General features: G+C 39.9%; 2 protein-coding genes across 2 annotated transcripts; one reads left to right on the top strand and one right to left on the bottom strand.

The window, feature by feature from the left end:
• Positions 1,837 to 5,435, bottom strand: LOC109235241 (probable arabinosyltransferase ARAD1). Its single transcript, XM_019401277.1, has 3 exons — positions 5,175 to 5,435; positions 3,675 to 4,888; positions 1,837 to 2,538 (listed from the first exon to the last, which is right to left on the bottom strand). Exons 2-3 carry the CDS (start codon positions 4,638 to 4,640, stop codon positions 2,011 to 2,013), a joined length of 1,494 nt encoding a protein of 497 aa, XP_019256822.1. The 5' UTR covers positions 4,641 to 4,888; positions 5,175 to 5,435; the 3' UTR covers positions 1,837 to 2,010.
• Positions 7,641 to 9,059, top strand: LOC109235854. Its single transcript, XM_019402102.1, has 3 exons — positions 7,641 to 8,230; positions 8,315 to 8,559; positions 8,683 to 9,059. Exons 1-3 carry the CDS (start codon positions 7,641 to 7,643, stop codon positions 9,057 to 9,059), a joined length of 1,212 nt encoding a protein of 403 aa, XP_019257647.1.

Genomic DNA, 17,074 nt, shown 5'->3' on the forward strand with positions numbered 1-17,074 from the left:
AGCTTTGGCCTCCTCATTAATTAACTTCTGGTAGTAGGGACATCTCCTTCTATATATTATTAAAATCCTATAAGAGTAAATCCTGAACCCTTTTTAATTATAACATTACCACCTCATTTGCCCAAATGTTGATGGATAGAGTTACTCGGTATATGTGTTGATCGAAGATTGTAGATATCTAGTATAATACTCAAAAGCCACATACGAGCTAGCCCAAACACCACTATTGTCATAAAAAAATTGTAAAACTATCAAAGCAATAGCAGTTTCACAATTAGGCTTTGTCAAGCTGTTAGTAAAACTGTAAAATTAAAATGCTTAGAGGTTCAAGAACAGGCAGTACTCCCTCCGTTTCGAATTAGATGAGGTACTTTCCTTTTTAGTCTGTTCCAAAATAAATGACACATTTCTTAGAAATAATTCAACTTTAAACTCTTCATTTTAACCTTAATGAGAAGCTTTTATAACCACACAAATATCATGACCCAAAAAGTTTTTACCTCTTATGCTTTTAAGACCACAAGTTTCACAAGTCTTCTATTTTTATTAAACTCCGTGCTGAGTCAAACTATCTCATCTAAATTGAAACGGAGGGAGTAGTAATTATAATTAGATGACTTGGCAGATGAGTTGGCATAAGGTCCAAAAGACTGGATTTGGTCATTGTTTGGTCCAAAAGGGCAAAAAGCATGAAAGGGATGTAGGGAACAAATGTATAGATTCTTGGCTTCTAAAGAATGGGTGTTCCAACTTCACTTTTATTCAAACCTGTCAGTGTCTTCTAAAACAGCCTTATATTGCTTGCAGCATTACAGGCTTATGATTGAAGTGAATCTTAAACTTCTCTATATGTTTTGTCTTGGGACCCTCACTGCTTTATGTACCTTTAGTCTTGCAAATCCCATAAAAGATGAAACACAAGTTTATATGTACAGGCACTCTGTGCAGGATATGCTGAGTGTAGCTACAGACAAACCTCTTATTTTCTCATCATAACCTCAGCCAAGAAAACACTTTTGTTCCTTCTGTTGCCCCCCCCAAGTGCAGAAAAATGTTGTGTCCTTCCTGTAGGGTGATTGTCCTAATTCTTTGTATTGGATTCTTGTCAATTCAACCAGAGGAAGTTTCTGCTCTGAGAAGTATAGATCTTGCTCTCAGATGGGGAGGAGGCAAGTTATTTTTCCAGAGAAATTCTCGGATACTTAAGGCTACTGAAATGCAGGACCTACATACGCAGCTGAATATAGCACCTGCACCTTCGATGACCTTTGATCCAAATCAATCAAACAAAAGAAGAGTGAGAAGAGGATCAGATCCCATCCATAATAAGTGTTGACAGTGTGTCCAAAGCAAGATTCATAAGGGCAGGAACAGCTTGCCGTCTTTTGTAATTTTTCTAAGAGAAACTTGAGAGTGGTGGGCAATTCTGCATCCTCGGAAGTTCTTTTTTTTAAGGTTTGTGACACTGATGACTATCATTTGTTTGGGTAGAAGTCTTTACTTGAAAGCAGCAGCTTCATGTGATATGTAAAGCTACCACAGAAAGACATTAGGATTTTATGCTCATTGTTATACACAAAAATGTTTCATATTTTCTGACCACATAGATATCATGTTATTTTTAAGCATCAGTACTTCTTCGTGTATAATGAAATTGAATAGTCTGGATGTTGCTGTTGCCGGCAATTCTCTACCTCTATTGCAGTGTGCTTTTCGTCAGGACTTCCTCTTACTGGTTTTCGTTTATTATACATGCTAGTTAGAGAATCATATTCCAGTTATGTTCAGTGGGTAATGCTGGTGGTTAAATAGAAGCATAGTTATCTAGCAGGAGAGTGGTACAAAATTTGCAGTCATTATAAAAAAAGAATTTACAAGAAGTTAAGAAAATTGGCAACAAAAGAAAAAACAGAGATATTCTCATACCACAAAGTAGAGAATCAAGCTCGACCTGACAGCTGATCTCCTAAAAGAACTACAGGATGATGTTCAGAAATTTCACATAAATAATCATGACATCTGGTCTTTGAGGAAAAGCTGTGACCTGTGATATCTTTTGTCACGATGATCATTCAGTCGCATAGATGACACCTTTCTTGAAACTGCCTGCCAAATCATATCCACTGCATCATCAGTTTGGGATGGATATTGATATCCAAAATGTTTGCTGAGCACCTTTATCCTTTCCCACATTTTGGTCCACTGATCTTCCTTCATTCCTCTAAGAAGGTTCAGAAGGTAGCCCTTCTTTACAGCATCAGATGAATTTACAAACACACAGAACTCTGAGTAATCGAGAACATCTTCAAATGGTAGCTCAATCTCATCACTAATTATAACCGGAATACAGTGGCTAGTAATGGCATCAAAGAGACGATTTGAAGAGGGAGTGTCTCCAGCAATATTCAGGCAGAATTTGGACGACGCCATTCCTCTTCCAGCCTCCCTGACACCATTTGCTTGAATGCTTCCAAATGTGAAGTGTACATCTTTTTCATCTTTGAGAAGGTAGTATAAATTTTGACGAATCTCCCCACCCTGGTATTAGATAAGCAAGAAAAAAGATCTATCACTTCAAGTTGACCTCATAACAATCAATATTCTCCTTTCGAGCTTCAAATGACATAAACAGGAAAATTTCAGTTATGTTACTTCCGTAAATGTCATTGGCAATCCACAGCCTACATAAGGGGCCATCAAATCCTAATCATCTACTGTTTGTTAGCTTTCACTGTTTTTTTCTCTTTTGGGCGGAGCTCGTGATATCACATTCTCTGCATTCGACAGGCCATTCCTCTATTGCATTTCCCTTTGAAAATCTTAGAAGGTAATAAGATCTATTTTTTCCTTGTGACTCCTACACATTAACAACTCTGGAATGCTGAACAGGGTATCAGAAATCTGTTGGGTGTGTGTGAACTAAGTCCCACATGGAAAGTAGAAAAGAAAAATAAGCTACTTATAAGGAGTTGGATACTCTTAATGGTGTGAGGCTTTTTGGGGAAAACCGTGCGGGCTTGGCTCAAATCGGACAATATCGCACCATGTTAAGAGTATCTTTGGGCCATTTTAGCCCAACAAAATCTACTAGATATATCATACTTGAAGCAAAAGATAGAGGGACTTTAGTTTCAAATGCGGTATGAACTATATTCCAATCTTATAGTTAAGAGCAAAACCAATATATTGAGGTGGCAGGTCACAGAATATAACTGCACATGCGATAGGTGTTCAAAGTGAAAACCCAAATCGATTAACCAGTAAGGGAATAAAGCATGATAGAGTACAAAACAGCAATGTTACTTTGTCTGAAAACAAAAAGCTGTGGCTGCATACCACTCTTTCACGCTGCTGAAACTACTTTAGATAACAAAAAACTATATCTCAAATCCAAGCAAGTAGAGTTCGGCTACATTAATCCTCACTATCCATTTTGCTCCATTTGGACCCATTTCATTCAAATATTACTTTTGGTAACAAGACAGAAGAAAACTTTATCTGGCTCTAGTTTTCAAGTGTCACTGCCACCAAAAATATATGGGGCCTCACAAAGTAATGCATGCTATCCTATAGGTAATTAGATTAAAGCATAACTTTTATGACATGGAAAATAGAAAAATCATTAACAAATATTTAAATCATCAGTTGCATATAAAAGCAGATATGGGACTCACATCTTTTCGATAGATTGCCCCTTGAAAGTAAACTAATGTATCGCGTTGTCTGAAAGAGGGTGAGTTGTCAGCACCTATTGTCTGGACCATATGTTTGTAAGGAGCAATCACATCCTTTCCAATATTTGCTATTTCGGCTCTATACCTTCCAAAATCTGCAAGTACAAACATGGCAGAACCAAGCTTCTCTCTTGCATCAAACATACTATTGGGGTGGTGAGCAACAATGACATGATCCTTTCCACCCCTTCGCTTCCACTCATCTCTACTTTTTAAAAAGTCCACCACTTTATCCTGCAGCATTCTATTGAGACTGATTGTTTCCTTCCCTTGAACCTTAGAATGCCTATTGTAACTCAAAGACGAAAAAAATGGCACAAAGATCACATCCGCTTCACCGGAATTCAGCACTCTAACCGCAGTGCATGGTCTATTGATATTTGGGTTGTTTGAGGATAGAAGATCAAGAGTAAGCCAATACTCAATGCTGTGCTGTAAATTTAGGCCACCAGGGTACGAGGGTATTTGGCTCGGGTTACTAACACTAGGCCATGTTTCGTCGTCCCTACTTACTTTCCAACCTAATAGCCCAAAATGAAATTCAGGAGGTAAGTCATACATATACACTTTAAGAAGAGCTCGTTCCGAGCCACAAGTTTTCCCAACTCCGAATCCAACAGAATCATTGCTGAAACTGGAAGTTTGACAAGCTAATTCTTGGCTTTTCAGGATTTGTTCATGTGAAGTTTCAATAGGCAAGAAAGGAGCTTTAGATTCTCCACTTGAAGTCAAGTAAACGGAAGTAGTATTAACAAGAATGAAACTAAAAACTGATTTGGGTATGAAAGAATTGTCAGCAAATTGAAGAAGGGAAAGTGAAGAAATTATCAAAAGGAAAACAGAAATGGCTATTAGACAGGACAGAGACCTTGAAGGTAACATGCTTTTATCAGGAATCAGAGACATTTTGTTATATACAGTAACCTATCCACAAAACCAGTATCTTTTTCAAGAACTTTCAGACATTTCCAGGTAATTTCTGCTTATTTCATCAAATCTAACATCAATACTCCCATAAACCCACACCCATGCGTCCAACTAAAACTTCTCAGAACAAAAATTGGTTAATTCAGCTGTTCAAACCGGTAAAGTTTGTTCTTCTACCGCAAATTTCTGCTCTTACACTGCATAGGAAACCAATGCTCCTATTTTACCTGCAAATATGAAAGATAAAACAAAACAAAAGCAGCTGAAATTCCAAAAGAAAAGTCACATATAAACAAAACTGTTTCAGCCGAGGAAACAAGAATTGTTTGCCTTTACTATCTGGAAAATACACCCCAAATCAAGACCACAGAAGTAAAACGAAAAATAACAACAAAAAATAGACTGGAGAATTCAAAATCCAATCTTTCTTATTTGGGTCATCAAGATTAATTAATGTTCAACGAAGGGAAAAAAAATAACAAGCTTGCTAAAAGTAGAGAAATGAGTAGGTACCTGATGAAGTTCTTAGAAAAATCAGACTTTCTGATGAAACCTTAATAATACTAGTGTTTACTATTAATGGACTGGACTGGACTATATTTTATTAGGAGTAATCTCTAAGTTTCCTTTAATATGAAATTTCCCCTTTAGTTAATGGTCATATATGCAAATTCATCTTGAAATCTGCAAATTGCTAATGTTAGCTAGTGGAGAGGAGAGGCAGTGCAGTCGATTTTCATTCATTAGGGGAACTAAGTTCGCTGTAAACCTATAACATAATAAAGCACATGATGGTTTTTTGTTTTGTTTTTCTAATGGGTTTCTTTGTAATTATGGTGTCAAAAATATGACGTGTTTTAGTCAAAGCAGTTGATTATCGATAAACTAATCTTTGATATTCCATGGGGCTGGTCCTATTGACCAAATATGGTACCTAGTACTAGTATTGCTTTGATTAGTTTTTTTCTTTTCTTTTTAACTTTTTCCCCCTTACATTGGAATTACGAGGAGGAAATAAGAATCCAATCTTACAAATTCTAGTATTAAACTACTCCCTCCGTCCAATTGTAGTTGTCCATTTTGAATTTTTCACACCCCTAAAAAAATGAAATATTTATTTTATAATTTTATATTTTTGTTTTTATTATTATAAGTAATTATAAGATATCTATATTTATTATTCTCATAAAGTAACCAATTAATATATATATATAGAGAGAGAAAGATGGTAGTTTTTAAATTTATATATATATATATATATATATATATATATATATATATATATATATATATATAGATTTGAGGGACATAGTAACTGTAGGTTCACCTAGAGGCACCAAATCGAGACAAACGAAGAAGGGAAAAAGAAAAAACAGAGATGACTCGGTGGCTCGTGCATTTACTGCCACTGTCACCTGTGTAGCATTTGCCGCCACCCAGAAAATATTTATAAATATCACTCCATCGAATTTCAAATATTAATCGCTTGGTGAATTAAATTTATTTTAAATTATTTAACGTTTTATAAATGAATTCTTAAGTATTTTATTCAAATTTACTCTTATTTTTTAATTTATGAAGTTTTAATTAAACGAGATATTTATATAATAAAAGATAGATGATGAAGAGATGAAACTTATACTAACTTATACTCTTAGAGAAATTTTACTATGTGAGTCACATAACTAACATATTTATACGAGGCTAGTTTATTTTCTGATAAACGAACTCATGTTCCTACTTAATTATTTTAAAATATAAACTAAAAAAGACAACGTTAAAGTCTATTCTTTTTTCTAATTAGATGCTTAGTTGGTGGTAGGGGTGGGCATCGGTCGGTTCGGTTCGGTTCGGTTGTGAATATTATCGATTTGGCATATCGGTTATCGGTTTATAAATATCCTAACCCAATAACCAAACCGATAAGATATCGATTATCGGCTATCGGTTAATCGGTAATCGATCATTATCGGTTCGGTTATCGGTTTACCCGATAAGATAACTCAATCTAGATTCTAGAGGAAAGAAGTAATGAGGTATAATGTGTACTGTATAAAGAATATATAAATTTTCTCGAGTGTTGTAACCCTTTCAAAGAATATGATAAACCTTACAACATTGTTTCTCTATGTGTTGAATGACAAATTTGGGAGGATTATAACAGTAGATAGAGAATTGGGATAACTGGAAAATTTATATACCCAAGGGTAAAATCATATTTTTGTAAAGTTTATTGGGTTATCGGTTAAACCGTTAATAAAAATGAGCAAACCGAGACCCGAACCGATAACCCAATAGTAAAATAACACTAAACCGTTACCGAACTGTTAACCCAATAACCCGATACCGATAATCCAATAAGTTTTTTCGGATCGGGCTATCGGTTTTACTCGATATATGCCAGCCCTAGTTGGTGGACAGCAAACGAAAATTAAAATGGGAAAAAAAGAGAAGCTTGAACAGTATTTGTAGTATGAATAATTTAAAGAGTCAATATATATTTGATCACTTTATATTATCTATATTAATTTATAATTGATGTCTGGCAGGGACGGAGCTAGAGTGTCGGGAGTGGATTCGGCCAAACCTAGTAGCTTTGGTTCGAATATTGCATTTGTTAGTAAATAAAACTCCTACTTTTTAGGTTTGTCCTAGTCCTTAGGAAGTAGTTTAACGTGGTTTTTGTTATCTAGTTTTTAGGAGAAAACTTTGTGGGGTAGTTCCTAATTTTTAGCTTAAGTTTGCTATATTTTTTCTGTTATAAAAAGACTGCAGTTGCAGCATTGTAGTCAAACAGTCAAGCAATTTCTTTTTCACGTCTATTGCCTCTTTCTCTGCTCTATTTTTCACTTATAAATCTTCATCCTTTTCTGATCAGTTTTCTATCAGTGGTATCAGAGCAAGGTTAGATCCAGAAAAAAGATAAACCTGTGAGAGAGAGAGTTTACCCAAAAACAAAAAAAAAATTGTTCTTCATCTATGGCTTCAGAGAACAATTTTGTGCAAGCAGCTATTCCCCGTTTTGATGGTCACTATGACCACTGGAGTATGCTGATGGAGAATTTTATACGGTCAAAAGAGTATTGGCCAATTGTTGAAGACGGCATTAAAGCACCAGCAGTAGGCAAAACTTTGACGGATGCTCAAAAGACTGAGTTTGAAGCAAGAAAGTTGAAAGATTTAAAGGCAAAAAATTATCTCTTTCAGGCTATTGAACGTCCCATCTTGGAAACCATTCTTTGCAAAGAAACTTCCAAGGATATATGGGATTCCATGAAGAAAAAGTATCAATGCTCTACAATAGTGAAGCGAGCACAGCTTCAAGCCTTGAGGAGGGACTTTGAAACCTTGCAGATGAAGGAAGGAGAATTCGTCACCAACTACTGTGCTAGAACCATGGAGATATACAACAAGATGCGATTCCATGGTGAGAACATGGGCGACGTCGTAATAGTGGAAAAGATATTGCGCTCTCTGACACGAAAGTATGATTATGTCGTTTGCTCCATTGAGGAGTCAAAAGACATAGATGTCTTATCACTTGACGAATTGCAGAGCTCCTTATTGGTGTATGAGCAGAAGATGAACCGTAGTTCAACTTCCGATTAGTAGGCTTTGAAGGCTTCTACTTTTATTTCTTCTTCCAATTCCAGAGGAACGGGTAGAGGTAGAGGTAGAGGCAGAAGAAGAGGAGATCATGGAGGTAGAGATTCCTGTAGGAATTTCAAAGCAAATAATGATCAATCTCAAGGCAAAGGTAGAGGTCGAGATTATGACAAATCCAAGATAGAGTGCTATAGATGTCATAAATTTGGTCATTACGCATCTGAATGTTATACTAGGCTGCCTAATGATAAAGAAAAGGAAGAGAAGTCCAATTACGCGGAGAACAAGGAAGGTGAGACCTTGTTGATGGCAATTTAAGTAGAGAAGGAAACCGAGCGAGATGTTTGGTATTTAGACACAGGCTACACTAATCACATGACTGGAAGTAAGTCTTGTTTTTCTTACTTAAAAGAAGGCTTCCGTTGTAAAGTTAGTTTTGGTGATTGTTCTACTGTGGATGCAACGGGAAAAGGTGACATCAAGATCAAAACCAAGAATGGTTTTGTGGAAACAATCTCTAATGTGTTATATGTTCCTGATTTGAAAAGCAACTTACTGAGTGTTGGTCAGTTGCAAGAGAAAGTTTATGTCATCATTATTAAGAAGGGTGAGTGTGAAATTTATGACCCCGTGAGAGGAGCTATAGCAATAGTTCAGATGAGTTCCAACAGATTATTTCCGATAAAGATTGATAATATTCAATCTTGTTTGATGACGGAAGTGAAGGATCCCTCATGGTTGTGGCATTTTTGTTATGGTCATTTGAGTTTTGGAGGATTGAAGACACTTTAGGAGAAGAACATGGTCACAGGTCTTCCTCAAATTACTGCTCCTACTCAAATTTGTGAACAATGTGTTGTTGGCAAACAACACCGATCTCAATTCCCGAAAGGCAAATCATGGCTAGCAAAGCATGTTTTTTGAGTTGGTTCACTCTGACATATGTGGGCCAATAAGACCAATCTCTAATAGAGGCAAAAGGTATTTTATTACCTTCATTGACGATTATTCTAGAAAGACTTGGGTGTATTTTCCGCGGAAAAAATCAGAGGCTTTTAATGTATTTAAAAGCTTCAAAGCTAATGTGGAGAATGAGACAGGAAAGACCATCAAGAGCTTCCGAACAGACCGTGGAGGCGAATATTGCTCTAAGGCATTTGAAGAATTTTGTAGGACTCATGGCATTCGAAAAGAGCTCACAACGACGTATACACCACAACAAAATGGTGTATCGGAGAGGAAGAATAAAACCATTCTCAACATGGTTCGAAGCTTGCTAGCTCGAGGAAAAGTTCCAAAGACATTCTGGCCAGAAGCAGTAAATTGGAGTATTCATATTTTGAATAGAAGTCCAACATTTGCTGTTCAAAACATGACTCCAGAGGAGGCATGGAGTGGAAGGAAACCTGTTGTAGATCATTTTAAAATTTTTGGTTGCGTTAGCTATGCACATATCCCAGACGAGAAGAGGAAGAAGCTTGATGACAAAAGCGAGAAGTGTGTCTTTCTTGGTGTTAGCGAGGCATCCAAGGCGTACAAGTTGTTCAATCCATTGACAAAGAAGGTTGTGACCAGCAGAGATGTTATTTTTGATGAAGAAAACTCTTGGGATTGGAATATGCATCAGTCTATTCCAATCTTAATTGATAATGAAGTCGAAGAAGCAGCAATAATACCCGAAAATTCTGAAAATTCTAATCCAGCAGCTGCTGAAATTTCACCCTCAGCTTTGGAAGAAATTGATGCACCAGATGAGTTTCTTCGTCGTGCTCGCAAAAGGCCCGTGTGGATGATGGATTATGAGGTAACAGGAATTGATGTAAATGAAGATGATTTTTTCTACTTTGCATTGTTTGCAGATAGTGATCCTACAACTTTTGAAAATGCTATCAAAGAGGATAAATGGAGGAAAGCTATGGATGATGAAATTGATGCTATTGAAAGAAATGGCACCTGGGAGCTATCAGATCTTCCAAAAGGGCACAAAACTATTGGTGTGAAGTGGGTATTCAAGACAAAGCTGAATGAAGATGGTGAAGTTGGCAAGTATAAGGCACGCTTAGTGGCTAAAGGATACAAACAAGAATATGGAATTGACTACACAGAAGTATTTGCTCCGGTTGCAAGACACGATACAATCAGATTGGTGATTGCATTAGCGGCACAGAATTCTTGGCATATTTTTCAATTAGATATCAAATCGGCATTTTTGTATGGGCACTTGGAAGAACATGTATTTGTAGAACAACCTCCTGGTTATATAAAAATTGGAAATGAGCATAAGGTGTACAAGTTGAAAAAGGCTCTTTACGGACTAAAATAAGCTCCGCGAGCTTGGTATAATCGTATTGAGGCATACTTTCTAAAAGTTGGTTTTCTGAAATGTCCATATGAACACTCTCTTTTTGTTAAAACTGGAGAATTTGGAAAAATACTCATTGTGTGTTTATATGTCGATGATCTTATATTTACTGGGAATGATAGTATCATGTTTGCCGATTTCAAGAAGTCTATGATGGATGAGTTTGAAATGTCCGATCTTGGTAAGATGCATTACTTTCTTGGATTAGAAGTAGTACAATCTGATGATGGAATATTTGTTTCCCAAAAGAAGTATGTGCGAGAAATTTTGGACAGGTTCAAGATGCATAATTGCAATCCAGCCAACACTCCAATTGAGTTTGATTTGAAGCTATGCAAAGTTGGAAGTGGAAAGAAGATGGACAGCATATTCTACAAGCAAATTGTAGGTAGTTTGATGTATCTTACTGCTACAAGGCCCGACATCATATATGCTGTAAGTCTCATAAGCAGATACATGGAGAGCCCAACTGAAATTCACCTGCTAGCTGCTAAGAGAATCCTTCGCTACTTACAGGGAACTAAGGATTTTGTTTTGTTCTACAAGAAGGGTGAAAAATCTGATTTGATTGGTTTTACTGACAGTGATTATGCAAGAGATCAAGACGACAGAAGGAGCACTTCAGGTTATGTTTTTATGTTAGGTACGGGGGCTGTTTCGTGGTCTTCTAAGAAGCAATCAATTGTCACTTTGTCAAGTACCGAAGCTGAATTTGTTGCTGCTACAACTTGTGCTTGTCAAGCTGTTTGGTTAAGGAGAATTCTTGAAGAACTGAAATTCAAACAAGAAAAAGCAACTACAATTTTCTGTGACAACAACTCTGCCATCAAGTTGTCAAAGAATCCGGTGCTACATGGAAGAAGCAAACACATTGACGTGAAGTACTATTTCTTACGAGATCTCAACAATGAAGGAACAATAGAGCTAACATATTGCCGGAGTGAAGACCAGTTGGCGGATATTTTCACTAAACCTCTCAAGTTACTTTCTTTCCAAAATTTAGGAAGATTGCTGGGACTTTGCACCATGGAAGAACTCAAGAAATTGAAGATAAACTGAAGCTCGAAAGCTTTCAGTTTAAGGGAGGGTGTTAGTAAATAAAACTCCTACTTTTTAGGTTTGTCCTAGTCCTTAGGAAGTAGTTTAAAGTGGTTTTTGTTATCTAGTTTTTAGGAGAAAACTTTGTGGGGTAGTTCCTAATTTTTAGCTTAAGTTTGCTATGTTTTTTCTGTTATAAAAAGACTGCAGTTGCAGCATTGTAGTCAATCAGTCAAGCAATTTCTTTTTCACGTCTATTGCCTCTTTCTCGATCTGCTTTATTTTTCACTTATAAATCTTCATCTTTTTCTGCTCAGTTTTCTATCAGTATTTGTCTTAAAAAATTCATTGAACATGTATAAATTATTAATTTAGAACCAACTAACTTAAACGATTAGAATCCCGAACCCATAAGATTGAAATATTGACTCTACCTCTCTGATGTCGTGATGCAACTGTGTAAAGTTTATATAGCAGTGTTATTCTGGCGTATGTTTGTATTGGGTGATACCCTTTTTGCTTGAGCCCGACCGGGTTGGGTCCGGTCCGGGGCAAGTCGGGGCCATCGAACCCGACCTGGATGTAAGGTAGAACGACGGCCACGTCAACAACCGAGGTCGAGTCATTTCGAGACCGTTGCAGAGATCGATATGAGTCACCACCGGATGGAGAAACACACAAGGTCGGAAGCCGGACTCGTAACGGATAACCAAGCGTCGCCGGATATCTCGCCCAAACGTGATTTTCTCAACCACTTCAGGCCATTAAGGCGTAATTACAGGGATCCACGATGTAATTAATTTACCTACCTTATTTTTACCCTTAATCAGAATGTATAAAAGGGGAGAAGACCCCATAAAGAGGGGATCTGAAACCATTACACTAGGGTACCATCTCTCTCAATTCTTGTACGCTATCAAGCACAATTGTTCTAAGCAATATTATATTCTGCGATTATTTACTTTAGCAGCAATTGTTGAGTCTTTATCTTTTATTTTCCTCAATCCAAACCTTTTGTATCTTTTAGTTCACGGATCCTTAAAACCCCATATAAATTCAATTGTTATCCGGATTCCAGGGTAAACAGTTTGGCGCCCACCGTGGGGCTAAGGATATTAGTGAGCTCTTTGATACTCTTTCTTGACGCATCACAGTACACTAGTTCTTTGCAAAAGAGTTCATCTTACATTCAAATTACCAACTCATAGAATGACACAATCAATCAACAACGAACTTGAACAGCAGACAGGAAACAATGGAATGCCCGGGCTCGAAAACCCGATAGATGCCGATTCCCGGATGGCGCTCAACACTGATCAGGCCTCCGGATCATCACATAGCGTCCGGGGAGAGGACGATTCGAGGGCCCAGGCAGTCGGCGAAGAGACTATCAACCTTAAAATGATTTTTGACATGCTGCAAGCCCAGCAATCGGCTATAGCTCAGCTCCAGAGCCGGGTCCAGGAGCCTGTCAGGTCCGAGGAGGCTCCCCGTGCAGCTGCAATCATCAATCCGACCCCAGTACAGCCGGAACGGGGTGGGCCGGATGCTGATTCTGCGGTTCTTAGGAGGCTAGAAGAATTGACCGAACGAATCGAAAAGGGGGAGGAAAAGATCGAGGCCAACAATAAAAAAGTAGAAACATACAACTCCAGGGTCGACCAAATACCAGGTGCACCTCCGGTCCTGAAAGGCCTTGACGCTAAAAAGTTTGTACAAAAACCGTTCCCATCCAGTGCCGCCCCAAAACCTATCCCTAAGAAATTTAGAATGCCCGATATCCCGAAGTATAATGGGACCTCGGACCCAAACGAGCATGTGACAGCATACACATGCGCGATTAAGGGAAACGATCTCGAAGATGATGAAATCGAGTCAGTTTTGTTGAAAAAGTTTGGAGAAACCTTGTCCAAGGGGGCAATGACGTGGTATCATAACTTACCGCCAAATTCCATCGATTCGTTCGCCATGTTAGCCGATGCCTTCGTGAAAGCTCACGCCGGGGCGATCAGGGTAGAAACAAGGAAATCCGACCTATTCAAGGTCCGACAGCGCATAAACGAGACACTCCGGGAATTTGTGTCTCGATTTCAAATGGAGAGGATGGATCTTCCCCCAGTCACGGATGACTGGGCAGTACAAGCCTTCACTCAAGGATTGAACGCCAACAGCTCAGCCGCATCCAGGCAATTAAAGCAAAGTCTGATCGAGTTTCCAGCAGTTACGTGGGCAGACATCCATAACCGGTACCAATCGAAGATAAGGGTAGAGGACGACCACAGCGGAGCAAGTTCGGATTCACCATCCACACATAGGAATTTCGATCGACCTCGTAGGGAAAACTACAAAGATTCGAGACCGAACAAGGAAAGATATCGGCCGTATCAGGATGATAGGAGGCCTAAATTTACGAGGAACGACCGCGGCTATGAGAGGAACAGAAGACCGTTACCGAAGGCCAACCTCGGGAAAGCCGTCGATAGACAGGAAGCACCCCGATTGGCTGAATATAATTTCAGTGTCGATTCGGCTACCTTGGTGTCGGCGATCGGACGTATCAAAGAAGCCCGATGGCCCAAACCCGTACAGTCCGATCCATCGAGGAGGGATCCCAAGTTAATATGTAAGTACCACAACACACATGGCCACAGAACCGAAGATTGCAGGCAACTGCGGGAGGAAGTTGCCCGGTTGCTCGATGAAGGTTACCTTCGAGAATTTCTCAGTGATCAGGCCAAAAATCATTACGAAAATCGAGATCGACCAGCCGATAGGAAGGAACCCCGGCACACCATAAACATGATAATTGGAGGGGAAGACGCACCTCAAGTACCAATACTGAAACGTACCAAGATATCGATCACAAGGGAGAAGCGGATCAGGGATTATGCACCAGAGGAAACACTATGTTTTAGCAACGAGGAAATCGATGGACCAGCACAACCCCATAACGACGCTTTGGTAATATCCATGATGGTCCGAGACACTAAAGTCAAGCGTGTCTTGATCGATCCCGGAAGCTCAGCTAACATAATTCGGTCGTGGGTCGTCGAACAGTTGGGACTGACAGGGCAGATAATTTCTGAGGTAAGAGTATTGAATGGATTTAATATGGCTACGGAGACAACACGAGGGGAAATAACTCTGATGATCGACGTGGGCGGAGTTACAAAAGCGACCAAGTTCTGTGTTATCAAGGGCGATATGAGGTACAACGCCCTGCTCGGAAGACCTTGGATACACGACATCGGGGCCGTGCCGTCCACGCTGCACCAAATGCTGAAATTCCCATCTGCCGAGGGGGTCATTCACTGTGTACGGGGAGCAATGCGCCGCAAGAGAGATGTTCGCAGTAGATGAGGTGTCCAAGGCAAAATAGCAGTCAAAGTGTAAGCCTCCGGTAAAAGAGGCTGAACCAGAATCTACCTTCGGAGAAGACTTCTTCCTTCCCCGATCTTTCGTGACTCCGGATGAGTCCGATGCCACCAAATCAACGGTCGAAGAGCTGGAACAGATCCCTATTCGTTCGAGTGCGCCAGACCGAAAGGTATACCTGGGCTCGGGTTTAACTACCGAGCTCAGGAAAAATTTGCTTTCTTTTCTTACTACTAACGAGGATGTGTTTGCTTGGTCCCATTTGGATATGACAGGCATACCCCCGGAGGTCACGACTCACAAGTTGAGCACAGACCCAAAATTCCGGCCAGTCAAACAAAAGAGAAGGCCCCAATCCGAGGTCAAGCAGGCTTTCATCCACGAGGAGGTAACTAAGCTATTAAACCTAGGGTCCATCCGGGAAGTTAAATACCCCGAATGGTTAGCCAACGTAGTTGTAGTACCCAAAAAGGGTAATAAATTAAGAATGTGTATAGATTATAAAGATCTAAATAAAGCTTGCCCCAAGGATTCCTTCCCTTTGCCTAACATCGATCGAATGATCGATGCCACGGCCGGCCACGAGACGCTAAGTTTTCTCGACGCCTATTCCGGATATAATCAGATCCGGATGGATAAGGACGATCAGGAAAAAACGTCCTTCATCACTAAGTATGGCACTTACTGCTATAACGTGATGCCCTTCGGGTTAAAGAACGCCGGGGCCACCTACCAACGCCTAGTTAACAAGATGTTCGAGAATCAATTAGGCAAAACCATGGAAGTTTATATTGATGATATGTTAGTTAAATCCCTGCGCGCAGAGGAACATCTTAGCCATTTGCAGGAAACTTTTGCTATATTAAAGCAATATAACATGAAGCTGAACCCGGAGAAATGCGCGTTCGGGGTCGGATCCGGAAAGTTCCTAGGATTTGTGGTGTCCAACAGGGGAATCGAGATCAATCCGGATAAGATTAAGGCAATCGAGGACATAAAGATTGTCGATAACGTAAAGGCCGTCCAACGGCTCACCGGGCGCATAGCTGCTCTAGGCCGGTTCATATCCCGATCCTCGGATAGGAGCCATCAATTTTTCAATCTTCTAAAGAAGAAGAATGATTTCACGTGGGGACCAGAATGCCAGCACGCCCTAGAGGAACTCAAAAGGTACCTTTCTAATCCACCTTTGTTGCATACTCCGAAAATCGGAGAGCCTCTATACCTATACTTGGCCGTATCGGAAGTAGCCGTCAGTGGGGTCCTAGTTAGGGAAGAACAGGGCACCCAGTTCCCCATCTACTACGTAAGTAGGACACTAGGGGAAGCGAAAACGAAGTATCCTCATTGGCATTAGCCCTAATTAGTGCCTCAAGAAAATTGAAGCCATACTTCCAAAGTCACCCCATACATGTTGTAACTACATACCCATTAAGAAATGTCATGCATAAGCCCGAATTGTCCGGCCGGCTGGCCAAGTGGGCCATAGAGGTTAGCGAGTACGATATCCAATATCGACCTCGAACCTCGATTAAGTCGCAAGTATTGGCTGATTTTATCGCCGACTTCACACCGACCCTTATTCCCCTGGTCGAAAAAGAGCTCCTGCTGAGCTCGGGGACTCCGTCCGGAGTATGGACATTGTTCACGGACGGAGCTTCGAACGTAAAGGGGTCGGGATTGGGGATCATACTAAAACCTCCTACCGGGGACGTCATTAGGCAGTCTATACGGACGAGGAGGTTGACTAACAATGAAGCCGAGTATGAGGCTATGATTGCAGGTTTAGAATTAGCCAGGAGCCTCGGCGCCGAAGTGATCGAAGCCAAGTGCGATTCTCTTCTTGTGGTAAATCAGACGAACAAAACGTTCGAGGCCAGGGAGAGCCGGATGCAAAGGTATGTCGACAAACTCCAAAACACCTTGCACAAATTCAAAGAATGGACTCTCCAACACGTACCCCGAGATCAAAACAGCGAGGCCGATGCCCTCGCCAATCTGGGCTCGACAGTCGAGGACGACGAGCTCGAGT

This window comes from Nicotiana attenuata, chromosome 12 (assembly GCF_001879085.1).
Source record: "Nicotiana attenuata strain UT chromosome 12, NIATTr2, whole genome shotgun sequence".
NCBI classification, from domain to species: domain Eukaryota; kingdom Viridiplantae; phylum Streptophyta; class Magnoliopsida; order Solanales; family Solanaceae; genus Nicotiana; species Nicotiana attenuata.